Source organism: Callithrix jacchus, chromosome 14, assembly GCF_049354715.1.
Source record: "Callithrix jacchus isolate 240 chromosome 14, calJac240_pri, whole genome shotgun sequence".
In the NCBI taxonomy this organism is placed as follows: domain Eukaryota; kingdom Metazoa; phylum Chordata; class Mammalia; order Primates; family Cebidae; genus Callithrix; species Callithrix jacchus.
This window is the reverse complement of record NC_133515.1, coordinates 60,607,371-60,622,568: the sequence shown is the minus strand read 5'-3', so window position 1 is coordinate 60,622,568 and position 15,198 is coordinate 60,607,371. Positions and strand designations below refer to the sequence as shown.

The following is a 15,198-nucleotide window of genomic DNA, read 5'->3' as shown; positions in this document are numbered from 1 at the left end:
AGTGAAAGTAACCACACATAATGAACATGACTGTGTTTCAATAAAAGTTTTGCAAAAGCAAGCAACTGAGCCTAAGCTACAGTTTATTGACATCTCTGTCTTACAAGCTTCATGGAACATGTTTAGGGCTCATCTTAATTATCTACAAAAAGCAATGACTCTACTCATTAAGTCTTCCTTCTAGAAAGACCTCGCCTTGCCTTCTGTGATTCTTCCTTATATCTTGATACCTTTCTGACCTCTCCAGTGTCACTCAGCTCTTCTATTTGTCTTCTAAAGGAGTTTCTCAACATATGCCCCTTGCTCCTCTTCTTAATCTCCTCCCAGGCTTTCTTATCCATGCCTATAGCTTTCAATCACCATCAACATAAACGGAAATGGTACCTTCAAACTCAGATGTCTAACTGTCCACTTGATGCTCCTCTTAGTTCACTGCAACCACTTCAAATTAAACTAGTCCAAATTAACTATGTCATCTATGCTACACACACACACACACACACACACTCTCTCTCTCTCTCTCTCTCTCTCTCTCTCTCTGATGTGCCCAATGACTAACTGTATGATCCAAAAGCTTAGACATTTTGACATTTCCTTTTTTCAGTTCCCTCATTTTCTTTTTTTTTTTAAAGACAGGGTTTCATCATGTTGGCCAGGCTGGTCTTGAACCTCAGGTGATCTGTCCGCCTGGCCAGTTCCCTCATTTTCAATCACCAAGTCCTATCTGTTCTCACTCCTAAATCACTCTCAATCTATTTCTTTCTACCTGACAGTATAAGTAATCATTATCTATTACCTATACTCTATTACATCCCCGTAGGACGTAGTATTTGCCTAATCTTGTATCATTTCCTTTCTTCTCTACTCCAGTTACATAAGCTTCCATACCATCGCTCAAACTTACCATATTTCTTCCTTCCTGTCTTAAACCGTTCCTTCATGCTGGTCATGCTTCCCTAAACTTTTTGGTCCTTCATCCCCCTCTCCAATAGGCCAGCCAGGCTACTTGGCCACTAGCACTCAAGATAAATAATTCTTTTCCTCAGGGAAGTCTGCTTCTTATATTTTCTTTATCATAATACTGATCACAGAGGTAAATAAGTAAATAATGAGTCTCCTCATATTGGTATAAAAAAAGTTGATTATATAAAAAAATAAAATGAACGAACAGATGCAATAAAGCAAATACAGGAAAATCTTAAAAAACAGAATCTCAGTGGTGAAGATATGGATGTTTACTGTAGAACTATTTCAACTTTTCAGTATGTTTGAAAATTTTTACAGTAAAACAGAAAAAAATCCCTAACCTTGAATTGCTGCTGTGTGACATCTTGTCTATCAGGCCGTAAGAACTCCAAAACCAAGGGAATTATATCTCTGCAACAGAAGTTGTAAGCTCCCAAGGCAGCAAAAAATGTTTGCTGAGCCTTATTTCTCACCTGGAGGAAGTATTATTAACAAAGGACTTTTATTAAATAGTAAAGTACAAAGCACTATAAATTATCAAAAACAGTGATAATTTAAATGTTTTTCTAATTAACAAAAAAAAATTCAAAGCACATACCCTAAAACACAAGTAAATGATTATATTTATCCATATATCAAAAGGGGAGCACATTACCACCAACCAAATCCATGGTTTAGGTTACAATGATTGAAATGTGTTTGATAAAGGGAAGACGGAATAGAAGCAATGTGCATTATTTGCTCAGTAACATAGCTACAAGTTATCAGCATACTACTACATCTTTTATTCTGAATTACTGTTGATATCAAGAGCAGATTTTCACTTTTGTCCACACAAAGAAAATTAAAGAATTTCCAGGAACTTAAATAAGCCAAAACAACTTAATCTTTTTAAGGCAAACCTTAAGTACAGTCTCACATATTTCTGACCCAAACAAAACATTCAGTATAAATTTACAACTTATGAACTAGTTAAACAGTAACAGAAAATAAATGGTTATAGTAAAAACAACACATTGTACATATTTCAAACTTTTTTTTTTTGAGATGGAGTCTCACTCTGTCACCCAGTCTGGAGTGTAGTGACACAATCTTGGCTCACCACAATTTCTGCCTCCCAGGTTCAAGTAATTCTTCTGTCTCAGCCTCCCATGTAGCTGGGGCTACAGGTGGATGCCACCCTACACCCAGCTAAGTTTCGTATTTTTAGTAGGGCTGGGTTTCACCATGCTGCCGGGTTGGTCTTGAACTCCTGATCTCAAGTGATTCACCATGCTTGGCCTCAAACTCATTTTAAACATTACTTTAGAGTCTCTGAGTTAGAGGGTAGGTACAGGTTGAGTATCTTTTATCTAAAATGCTCAGGTGGCCAGGCATGGGGGTTCACACCTGTAATCCCAACACTGTGAGAGGTCCAGGTGGGCAGATTGCTTGAGGCCAGGAGTTTGAGGCCAGCCTGGGAAACAGAGCGAGACCTTGTCTCTACTAAAATTGAAAATAATTAGTCTGGCATTGTGGTGCACACCTGTAATCCCAGCTATTCCAGAGGCTGAGGTAAGATGATCGCTTGAGCTCAAGCTTGAGCTCAAGCCTACAGTAAGCTGTGATCACACCACTGCACCACATCCTAACAGAGAAAGACCTTGTCTCAAAAAATAAAAATAAAGTAAATAAATGCTCAGGACAAAAAATGTTTTGGATTTGAGGTTTCTTCACATTTTGAAATATGTGGATTATAAACTTAGTGGGCGAACATCCCAAATCCAAAAATCTGAAATCTGAAATGCTCCAATAAACAAGAAGTTTTGGATACTAGAGCATTTTTGGTTTCCAATGCTCAACCTGTAGCTAATTTACATTATTTTACAAGATAGAATAATTGGTTGCACATGAATCTCTTTTTCCAGTTCTCTGAGCTTGGAGATAATCTCTTGTTCCTACAGTATCTTAAAGAATGGACCTCACAATTCATGTGGTAGCAGCTTCCTAAAACCCAAGCATAATATCTAGAAGGAACTATGTGGCCTTCATAGTCTGGACTTCAAAATCTGATTGAAGTGCCAACAATATCACACTAGCACTATCTTTCAAATTAAAAAAAAAAAAAATGAGAAGCAATTATAAACAGAAACATTAAGCATTAGAAAAAAATGACTAGCAAACTTAGCTTGAATACATTTGCAATTTGAAAGCTGTATTTTATGCTAATATGAATTAAGAGAGCCTAGCTTTTGGTTCCGGTTTTCTTACTTCCTGGATGTGTGACCTATGGGAGAAATTATTTAAACTCTCTTGTTAAAAGCAGGATAGTAAGAATGCATGTAATCAAATGGGAGGGAAGGAGAGTGCAGTGTTTGCATGAGCCTTACCTGACTGTATGAACTTGTAGATAAGCGAAGAAGATCTCTGATCATATCTTGATGTATCTTTTTATATTCACAACCCTCAACAGTTAGTGTCCGTAGCTAAGAAAACAAGTGCAAAGTATTTGCTAGAATTTAATTATGACAACACAATTAAACACTCATCTGGAAAACTGGCATTTTAAAAAGCCACCATGACTGAAAAAAATATTTACCTCATGCTGTAACATTACTCTATCAATCAACAGTGCTCTGATATGTTGTTTTTTCCCATGGAGCTGGAAAACAAAGTAGCAAGAAACACTTCAATATTTTCCCTAAACGACTTCCACAATGAATGCCTCTAAATACCTTAATAAGGACCAAAAAGGCCCATGGTAGGCTGGTGAGTGGTGGTGGTTGTTTCCGTTATCCTAAAGACTTCAGGCTTATATAAAAATAAGCTATTTTAATTAATGTTATGGCTAATAGCAGAAATATCCCCCTTTTAAATAGTCCATACAACACCCTGTTTTTCTCTAATAGTTTACCATTAGACCCAACGCAGGGGAAAGCAACAGAGTTGTGCTCTTATTCAGTAAAATATTAAGAGTACAAAAACAGCCTACTAAGAAAATTGTTCAACTTGTTAAATCTATAAATAGCCACAGCCTTTCAGGGTAATCATTAATGTTTACTACAAAATACACTATCTTTCAGATTTCTAAAAGGTATCATTTAAGCTTTTGCTACATAATCTTCTACCCAGTCATCAAAGGCAGATATTTGAGGCTCAAAGACTGTTGCTCTTTCACACCATAGCTTATTGATCATCAAACCTCCTAATTCTACCATTTCCTTTCCTTTCCTTTTTTTTTTTGAGATAGGGTTTCATTTTTGCTACCCAGGTTGGAGTACAATGGCGCAATCCTGGCTCACTGCAACCTCCACCTCCCAGGTTGAAGTGATTCTCCTGCCTCAGCCTCCCAAGTAGCTGGGATTTTACAGGCATGAGCCATCACTCCCAGCTAATGTCGTACTTTTAATAGAGATGGGGTTTTTCCATGTTGGTCAGGCTGTTCTTGAACTCCTGACCTCAGGTGATCCACCTGCCTTGGCCTCCTGAAGTGCTGGGATTACAGACATGAGCCACCATACCCAGTAAATTCGATCATTTTCAAAACATGTGATCTCCAATTCAACACCGGTGACTTGACTCAGGCTGTGGTTTTCACACGGACTGTAATAGTTTGACTTCCTTTCTTACTTACAGTATCAGTCTCTTTGTAATTATTGATCACAGTGGTGGCAGAGCTTTTTAACATTTAGTGAGTTGAATGTTGACGTTTCCAATATGCAAATCTACTTAAGAACTGTTCATGTAACTCCCACTGATGAATATAAAACTAAAACATTTTCTCGTAAGAAAGTATAAACAATCTAGTTTACCCCCTACAGCCGCTGGCCCCTAAAGCATGCCATGTTTTCGTATCTCCTTGCCCTTTTTACATGCCACTCTTCTAAAGTATCTAGCAACTACTGTCTAAAGAATGAACTCACACAACCCTTTTAGACTCAATTTCAGTAAAAGTTTCTAGTATAAGAAAACTGCCATAAACGTCTCCTGGCTTATGATGACACTCTTTCTTCCATGGTCCCAAAGAAGCTTACACTGTCTTCTATGCAGCATAAATACAATACAAGACATCTTTTTCACAGATTTACATAAAGTAAAATGCTTTAAATTCATGCCTGTAGATATTCCTCCCTATTTTTAAATTCCTTCAAGCTCTTACAAGGTAGCCTCAATGGTATTGTCCAAATTCTCACTGAACGTTTAGAGACTATCATGGAAACAGAGAGAAGATTCTGTATTTAAAAAAAAAAAAAATACATTTTTTCTTGGCTCACTGCAATCTCTGTCTCCCGGGTTCAAGTGATTTTCCTGCCTCAGCCTCCCAAGTAGCTGACATTATAGGTGCCCGCTACCATGCCCGGCTAATTTTTGTATTTTTAGTAGAGTTGGGATTTCACCATGTTGGCCAGGCTCAATCTCCTGACCTTGTGATCTGCCTGCCTCGGCCTCTCACAAAGTGCTGAGATTACAGGCATGAGCCACTGCACCCAGCCACCTTTTACATATTTTAAATCTACTCTTTTTCCTTTTAGGGAAATTTCCTCTATATGCTGAATAATACCCAAATTAGGAGGTTATTACATATACCTTTAAAAAAAATTAGTGCAGACTTTTAGGTGAAAATACTGACCCGATTTTCCATTGATTTTTTTACTAAGTTGAAGCTTTTCCATCGGGAGTCAAATTCATGCTTGTGAGATCCTTGGAATTGCAAAAGGTCTCCAATAATCTGTGTCAAAGAGTTTCAAATTGTATTTGCAAGCCATCAATCCAAGCCTGATCATATTAATAATTATGTAACTATTAAATGACAACTGTACCTTTATAATAAGAAACAATGACTTGGTATCATCTTCTGAATTATCAAGTATGTGGTCTATATTGGGAGAAGGAAAAGGATTTTGTTTAAAATATTTTGAACTACCATAAGAATCTTGAGGCATTGGTCAAGAATCCATTAGTTAAGGAAATAAAAATCACTGCCAATATTCTCACCATTTGGAATAAAAAACATAAATATGTGCATGCTATAGATTAAAATTCCAAAATAATTAGAAGAAAAAAGTTAAGTGTACAGATATACTTACTAAGCAGTTTCCTTATAACTCTAGCAATTGCTTCTCGGTGGTTCTCTCGAGACATATCTATTTTGGGAAAAATAAAAAGGTATTTTAGACACTGAATGCTCCTCAGACTATTAAAGTTTATATCAACAGGTTAGGTCAAGAAGGGATAAAGTATTGGAGAAAAAACAAATGTGTCTGCCTTTACATAGTTGGATTAGTGGCTAGGCATGTTACAGAAACTTCTAAAACCTCTACATTTAAATTACCTGCTTATGAGCTGTCTGTCATGCTTCAAGCAAAATAATAATCATAATAAATAAAATGACCTGCTTATAAAACTTCAAGGGGCAAGAAGGTGGGAGGGGCAACGCGAATAAAAACCATCTTATCTTTGCCAATATTTCAAAGGTTCTAGTCACTAATTAGAGATAAAAATCCATGGAATTGTTTTTTTTTGTTTTTTTTTTGTCAGGTGGTGTGCATCTGTGGGCTGGTCTGATGACCTCAGTTAGGTGGGTAGATCTCTTCATGGAGAAAACACAACAACAGGAACGGGGGTTTGGTCTCCTGTAGGAGTTCCCCCAATCCCAGGTTTCCGGCACCAAATGTCAAAACTCACACTTTGAATGAAGAGAGCCCCCCCAAACAGGCTTTGTGTAAGCAACATGGCTGTTTAGTCACCTGGATGCAGGTGGGCTAAGGCTGAAAAGGGCATTAGCCAATCCATGGAATTTTCTGATTAGTTGTGGGTGACCTAAATCAAGCAATTACACCTTAGCAATTAATGTATGTAATTAACTTTAGTGTTAATCCAGCAATAAGAAAGGGTGCTAAATTTCTATTTAATGTTAAATTCAGATCAATAACAATAAAATGTTTTATGTAAATGTTACTATAAAACTTAATTTACTAGGAAAGTACAAAGTTCATTCAAATACAGGGTTACAATACTCCTATTGACAACAAATGTATAAGTGCTAAAATAATTTTAAACATAAATTAACATTACAATATATAAAAGCCTACCTTTGTACATAGAAAGCATTCAAATACAGATTGACTTTGTTTAAACCAAAACAAAGATTGACCCAATTTCTTACTGATTGTTCTTTATATAATAATTTTCCAGTTTCTCCAAAACAGGCAAAAATGACTGCTGTGTAATTAATATTTTTTTATATATCAAAAAACAGAGTAGGAACATCACAATACAAAACTACTTCATTTTAGGCTGGGCATGGTGGCTCACACTTGTAATCCTAGCACTCTGGGAGGTGGAGGTGGGTGGATCACTTGAGGTCAGGAGCTGAAGACCAGCCTGGCCACCAGAGTGAAACTCTGTCTCTACTAAAAATATAAAAATTAGCCAGGTTTGGTGGCGCATGCCTGTAATCCTAGCTACCTGGGAGGCTGAAGCAGGAGAACCATGTGAACCTGGGAGGCAGGGGTTGCAGTGGGCAGAGATCTCGTCACCACACTCCAGCCTGGGCAACAGAGTGAGACTCCGTCTCAAACAAACAAACTAAAAAACTACTTCATACTTCATTGTAGTCCTTGTAGAGTTACTACCAAAAATAGTCTATACAGATTTACTCAGATTAGGATTCACATACCATATTCAAGTCCAGTATACAACTTTGTCTCTTCCAAGGACACCATACTTGATACTCTGTATAAAAACAAGAGTGCTTGCATTTATTAATAATACCAATATGAAGTATTAAAGGGGCTGGAGTGTTTAAACCAAAACAAAGATAATGTTCTTTCCCACCTTCAGTGGGAAAAATCAATCTACCTTTCTCAAGGTTAATGCTGTTTCAGTAAGAATCACGTTATTTATCTTAAAGAAAAAATTTAGTCACTTCAGGAGGTCTCCTAAAGAAACATAATATTGATATCCAATATTCAAATGTAAAAGATTAAATGTGATGATTAACATTGATATAAAGAAAAGTCAGCTTAATAATGGCACAACAGGTAAAACTCACAAATTTTATTATTATTTTTTTTAATTTTAAGACTAGTCAAGTGCAGAGTGAGAAGGGGGGAAAGAGTAGAACAAGGAGTTTGATCTGTAACTGTGAACAATCAATTGAGATAATTCACTACCTTCGGACCAGCCAAAACTCACAAATTTTACTGAAGCATATGAATGAGACAAGCTTATTCAGATAATCATTACCTTTCCTCTTAAAATCAGTCAAATGCATTTCTCCTAATACATACAGTAAAAAGACACTCTTTTCAAAGAAATTCAGAGGTTAAAAATCACTGTTTGCTAATTAAAGATCTGCCATAAAGAATTATGTTGCCACAATCAGAGACTACCCTGAGCCTGTAAGGGGTAGCCCTGCTCCACAAGGCTACCACAAGCAGACCCAGGTAGTTAAATTCAATAAAGGGTTAAAAGTCACTTTTTACATATGCAAGAACAGATTTTATAGTCAAATGAGAATTTATATATCTGAAATCTACCTTTACCTCAGTGAAAAAATATACCTCAATTTTCAACATTTTATTTCAAAATATGAGATTCAATTCAAAGCTTTTTTTAAACAAAGAGATACATTCTAAAAGGAAAAACAGGCACAAATGAGGCAAGCAAATACAGGGTTAATAAACAACAATCTTATTATTATTGCTAATCACCAATGAACTGCACAGCACTTACCATGAAGAAAACAATATTTTTAAATCAATACATCCCCAGTTATATTGTCTACCCCCAACAAGTAGCTGAATTAAATGGGTTATCTCTACCTAAATATTTGACAGTTATGAATTCAGGTATTTATCTAAGTAACAGGTAAAAACAGATTTCTAAAATGTCAGTATGTTCCTCATCATAACCTAGTACTGAGGGCAGCAACAATACCTTCTCAAGTTTCAAAACCAAGCCTACAGAGACAAAGAATGGCTTCTTTTTCACTAACTTATTTCAAAGCTCATTAATATTTTATATTAATAGCATCATCAAACATCAATTTGCTTTTTCAGACTTTTAAGATCAAATTTCTCTTAAAATTTGGTTTTCCTTCAACCACTGGCAAATTTGAACATTCTATATCTTTTTGCATGATCAAAAATACGTTATGTATCCAAAATCTGTTAGTAAAAAATAAAATCAGATTCCTTTACATGAACTTCAAGTGTTTACTGAAATTAAATTTCATCAAAGAGAAAAGGCCTGTACTCAACAGTAACAAGAATAAAGCACAGGAGGGTTCCCACCCTTCCCCACCCCACCCATTGTTAAAGCAAGGGGAAGTGATTGCTATGAGCCATCCCATAAGACTATGGTCGCCTCACTGCTGCCATAAACACTTAGTTTTCTGAAGTAGAAATTTACAGTCTGCAGCTTACCCAGTCTGTATCTAATGCCATATAATATTAAATCAAGCAGGAATTTTAATTACTGTCACTTTAGTTATTCTTGTATTACACAAATAAGAGAAAGCATTCTTTATAGCCAATTATTCTGCAAAGTTTTTAGCATATCAAAAAAGCCTGTTATTTGGGAATTCGAAGCTTTTCCTCTAAAGAGTCCAGATACCAAATACCTAAAAATCCATGTGACACTTTGCATTGTTTCCTTATCAGGGCATTTGAAAAATTATCACTTATGCTGACTACTTTGAAAAATCCTGTGTAAGATTGTAAAGTATTAAGTAATGTATCTTAAATAAAAGGCTTATCTTCTTCCTGTACTTTTAAAACTTGGATTAAAATACAGCTTCCATATCTCCGACATAGTTGACCTTTGAACAACACAGGCGTGGATCTACTTACAAAAAGATTTTTTTCAACTTAATGTGTTAGCAGGATAAGAAATCTACACATATGGAGGGCTGACGTTTTGTGCATTTGAGTTCTTCAGGGCCTACTGTGTGTGGCACTTGAGTATGAGTGGATTTTGGTATGCCAGGGGTCCAATCTCCCAACTACACTGAGGGAAGACTATATATAGGACATATCTGGGTAGTATACATTACAGCTTTTATTTATTTTTATCCACCATAATTTGATCTCCTCTTGCCTACCACAAATTAACTGGATTAACACATTTTTACAGTAAATGTTTCTCAGCAAATGTAGCTATTTATTTTTTTCAAGACAAGGTCTCCTTCTTCCACCCAGGCTCCGTGTAGTGGTATGATCATGGCTCACTGCAGCCCCAACCTTCCAGGCTCAAGTGGACCCGCCCACACCTCAGGCTCTTGAGTAGCTGGTACTACAGATGCACACCACCACGCCAGCTAATTTATATATTTATTTATTTGGTTCAGACCGGGTCTCCCTGTGGTGCCCAAGCTGGTCTCAAATGCCTGGCCCCAAGTAATCCCATCCCCACCTCTCAAAGCACCGGGATTACAGGCATGAGCCACAATGCCCTACCTCTCTGATCTTTAGAAGATTTTTTGCTAAAAGAAATCTCTATCCATTACCCAAGTAAAATATTATGACTGTATCTCTTTGTGACATTATAGATCTAGTTGTGCCCAGGATGTAATCTCTGACATATAAAACTGTTCTGGTAATTTTTAGCTATGCACATAACCTTAAGTGAATAGACTTAAGGCACTGTCTTACAGATCTATATTCTGACTAAAAGCTATAGTAACAATATGTGCAACTGAAATCAAATTCCATCACCACCTTCCCCTTCCCCATGTGAAATCCATTGTATTCATTCATTGGTTCGTTTTATAAACTAGTATCATTTAATCTAAGGAACAATACAATACAAAAAAATAATTCCAGCACCACATATTGTAAATAACACCATCTATATAATAATAATAAAGTTAAATCTGCTTCATAGCTTCTAGATAGTACCAAGCCACCTAACTTATAATAAAATGTGTTAAAATATTTGTACCACTAAAAAAAGACCTATAAATTTACTATACTATTCATACCACTAGATGGCAACCTTCTTTAGATATGATTAGAGAAGAACTATGAAAATAATCACTGCTAGGAAAGAAGGGTTGGTGAAAAAGAATAGTAACATAAAAACAAAATATATAATACAAATCACATATGTAAATGAAAGCTGGGTGAATTGTCTTCCAACAGCTGTAAATAATAATATAAAATACTTCCTGTGTATAAGTGAAAGAATATCCTATCTTCTCAATAACACTTCCCCTTTCAAATGAAAATAAATTTCAAAGATGTAAAATCAAGCCACTAATAGATTTTTTTCCCTTCAAAGTACAGCTGCCAAGTGAACAAAGAGTTGCTAAGAGAAATCTTACACACTGCCAGATTTTAAATTAACTCTGAAAATAAGAACTATTTTATTTCCGTGTCTGACATACAAACTTTTAAAAATAAATGAAAACAGTCAGAAGGTGAAATAAGGAGAAAACAGGGTTACTCACCGTGGAGTAGTAACTGTTTCCTTTTCTGTGTGCAGCTCCCCCAGCAGAGCTGGGTAGTTTCCTGGAGGTGCCAAGAGAGGTTAGCTAGCCCTGCCCCTCATTGCATAAGCAACACATCCTTTCACATATCAATGAAATGGTCTCACTATTAGACCTTAAGTATGAATTTCTTCCAGTGAAAAGTTAGTAAAAGCTGAGAGCCTAAGGATGATTCAACTAAAAATGATGCAATAAATCTATCAGAGGAAAGGGGGCACAAAGTAAAGAAATATTTTGAGATGAAAAATGACTCCTCTACCTTGAGTAACCCTGTTTTTTAGATGTTAGTTCTTTGCATCCTGTGATAGCTGGTTAGACCTAAAAGATTATTTAGAGAATGGACTGCAAAAGGAAAAATTAATGATGATTTCAGGATTAAAGGCAAGTGTCCAAAATTCCTGTGAGTCTGGAAAGACATAATCCAACTTCCACGTCTATAAAAGTAGAACTATGAATATAAACTATACCACAAATATTTCTCTTAAAACACTATCTAAAGGTTCCAAGAGCAAACTAGATCCTATTTTAAGACTAATTCAGCAACCTGTGGTATCTGACAAAAACTGTTAAAAACTCAAATTGTTTTCAATGGTACTAAATAAGAGAAGAATTTAACCTTAATTACCCACAACGACTTTATTATATCCGTCCTTTGAAACTGTAAAGTTTACAGTAAGTATAAGATATTTAGTAACCCTACATTGCTAGAGGCCTAAAGGTACACAGTATCCCCAAAGTGGATATCATTAGGTAGATCATTTACTTTTATGCTTAGGACTTGGTTTTTTATTTTTTGTCAGTCTCTAGTATAATAACATAGCACAGAAGATAGGTTTTCCCATTTAGTAGCCATTTTCCTGAACAATGAGATTTAAAAACCATCCCACATACCCTAATAGGACTAAGTTAGATATTCTCACAGGAAAACTAACAAGTAAAACCAAGCTTTGGCTGGGTGTGGTGGCTCATGCCTGCCTGTAATCCCAGCAATTTTGGAGGTCAAAGTGGACAGATCACTTGAGGTCAGGAGTTTGAGACCACCCTGGCCAACATGGTGAAACCCTGCCTCTACAAAAAATACAAAAATTAGCTGGGCATGGTAACACATGCCTGCAGTCCCAGCTACACAGGAGCTGATGCGAGAGGATCATTTAAGCCCAGGAGATGGAGGGTGCAGCGAGTGAACCAAGATTGTGCCACTGCACTCCAACCTGGGTAACAGGTTGAGACCATATCTCAAAAAAAAAAAAAAAAAAAAAAAGGCCAGGTGTGATGGCTCACACCTGTAATCCTAGCACTTTGGGAGGCCGAGGTAGAAGGATCACTTGAGCTCAGAGACCAGCCTGAGCAACATAGTGAGATCTCATCTCTGTTTTGTTTTTTAAGAAGAAAAAAAAAAGTAAACTAAGCTTCTAGGTATTTAAAAAAAATTTTTGTATCACTGTATTCTTTCTTCTAGAAGACAAAGTCTACTAATACGTGTACAAGTCAATCTTAATAATGAGTAATGGACAAAAAAAATTATAGCAGCTAGAATTTTAGATAACTAAGATTTATGTAAGTTTAAATGTTTTAAAAAGGAATTACACGAGGCTAAATGTGGTGGCTCACGCCTGTAATCCCAGCATTTTTGGAGTTCGAGGTAGGTGAATCACCTGAGGTCAGGAGTTTGCAACCAGCCTGGCCAACATGGTAAAACCCTGTCTCTACTAAAAATACAAAAAAAATTAGCCAGGCATGGTGGCATATGCCTGCAATACCAGCTACTCAGGAGGGTGAGGCTGGAGAATTGCTTGAACCCAGGAGGCAGAGGCTGTAGTGAGCCAAGACAGCACCATTGCACTCTGGCCTGGATGACAAGAGCAAAACTCCACCTCAAGAAAAATTAAAATAGAAAAATTAGCCAGGTGTGGTGGTGGGCACCTATAATCCCAGCTACTTGAGAGGCTGAGGCAGGAGAATCACTTATACCCGGGAAGTGGAGGTCACAATAAGTCGAAATCACACCACTGCACTCTAGCCTGGGCAACAGAGCAAGACTCCATCTCAAAAAAACAAACAAACAAAAACCAACAACAATAGTGAGTTACTATGTGCTTCTAAAAACTGGTCTGATATTTCATAAAATGTATAATGTCTCATAATACCACAGCCAAACTGTTATTAACAATAGATATTTTCCTCAGACATCTTAGGCATTTTACTAAAATATTCTTTACACTTAGGTGCTTCATTTTCTCTCATATATTTTCCCATTTCCTATGGAGTAACTAATGTCTTAAGAGTTTTCTCTTCCTCTACTAATTTCAAACTGATCTGCTAATAATCACCATAAATTATGCTACGGATATTCATTCTTCACACCAGGCAGTATGAACTCCTATCATAGAACAATGGAACCATCTATTGAAATTATTCTATTAGTTTTTTCAAATCAAATCCGATTTAGAAGATTTTAATAATTACTAGCCTATGTTAAAATAAGCATTTTAGAAATTTTAAAGGCTATTTTATTTTATGATACTTTGTGAGAATTTACTATTAAAAAAAGGTAAAAATGTTAGACATAGGAAATAAATGTAAAAAGTTACACTTTGTCCAAAAAAAGTTTTAGCTGAAGGTAATGCTAGTTATAAATTAAATACAATTCTATTAAGAACTTTTAAAAGTCAAAGGAATTGCCAAAAGATGCCCTCTTTTGGCAATTCAAAGGCAAAGAGCTGTTCGTTTATTCTTAATTCTCTTTTATATAATCATTATCCCCCATATATACATGTAACTAAAAAGAACCCTAAAAATATGTATTATTCAATGATTTTTAAAATTGAAGTTTTACTGTATTATTTAATTATATGTATTAGGAAGCATATTTTTATCTATATATGTTTAAATCCATAAACATTATATAAGTATATTTAACATAGTTTTTTTATTACTTCATTACATTATTAAATTAAATGTCCACTCTAAATGTGAAAGTGCTAAAATGCGAAAACTTTCAGGCTAAATTTATCTTTCCTCTTTTACTTTTCTGGGAAAAGCCTATGAAAGGATACTCAAGATCAATTTTATAGCTTATAATATGCAGTATTATTAGGGTATTCATCAGATCGTAATATACTCTTCCTTATTAAAATGTACTTCATTATACAAAAACCTAACTGGCCTTATAATAATCAAATATATGAAACTTTCGTCATGATACACATTTATTTCAAAGGATAAAGCCTTTCGTTTCAATTCACTATTATACTGTACATGGCATCGAGACACAGGCTGATAGAAACTGCAAGAAAAGTCCCTCGGCCTTTTTAGCTGACCCTTCTGCAGTGCATCCTAATGATCACTTAGTACTAAAAATTTACTAACATGAAAAACACATGTTTTTTAAATAAATTATGGGATTAAATGACCACAATTCAAACTGTTGACACCTTCAAGCAGAACTCAATTTGCTGATGTGCTAAGTGTGGTAAGTATGAAATAGCTTTCTGCATGCCATAAAAGGGTCAAGTTCTTACTGTATTATACACTGTTAAGATCATAGGTAAAAATCAAAACTTTTAAGCCTCTTATTTTAAAATGTTGTTCAAAATCAAACTTTTTTAACAGAAGTGAATTTTGGTACAATTTCTCTTATATCAAACAGCAAAACTAATGAAAAACAAAAGTTCTTTAAAAAGAGTTTGGCAAATTCCTAGAAACATTTAACACAGATTTCCTTACCTGAAATGACCCTAACTTCTCCTTCTTAAACTTAA

At 35.6% G+C, this 15,198-nt stretch overlaps 1 protein-coding gene across 13 annotated transcripts in view; it reads right to left on the bottom strand.

Moving 5' to 3' along the window:
- The window catches only part of PSME4 (proteasome activator subunit 4), a 109,413-nt gene that overhangs the window by 38,522 nt on the left and 55,693 nt on the right, over positions 1–15,198 (bottom strand). For all 13 annotated transcript variants that reach the window (XM_002757750.6, XM_035272593.3, XM_035272594.3 and 10 more), the window contains 7 exons: positions 7,625–7,680; positions 6,033–6,089; positions 5,766–5,821; positions 5,576–5,674; positions 3,545–3,607; positions 3,336–3,431; positions 1,308–1,439 (listed from right to left, as the gene is read on the bottom strand). In XM_002757750.6, the coding sequence (XP_002757796.1) occupies positions 1,308–1,439; positions 3,336–3,431; positions 3,545–3,607; positions 5,576–5,674; positions 5,766–5,821; positions 6,033–6,089; positions 7,625–7,680 (559 nt within the window). The remainder of the gene's footprint in view (positions 1–1,307; positions 1,440–3,335; positions 3,432–3,544; positions 3,608–5,575; positions 5,675–5,765; positions 5,822–6,032; positions 6,090–7,624; positions 7,681–15,198) is intronic.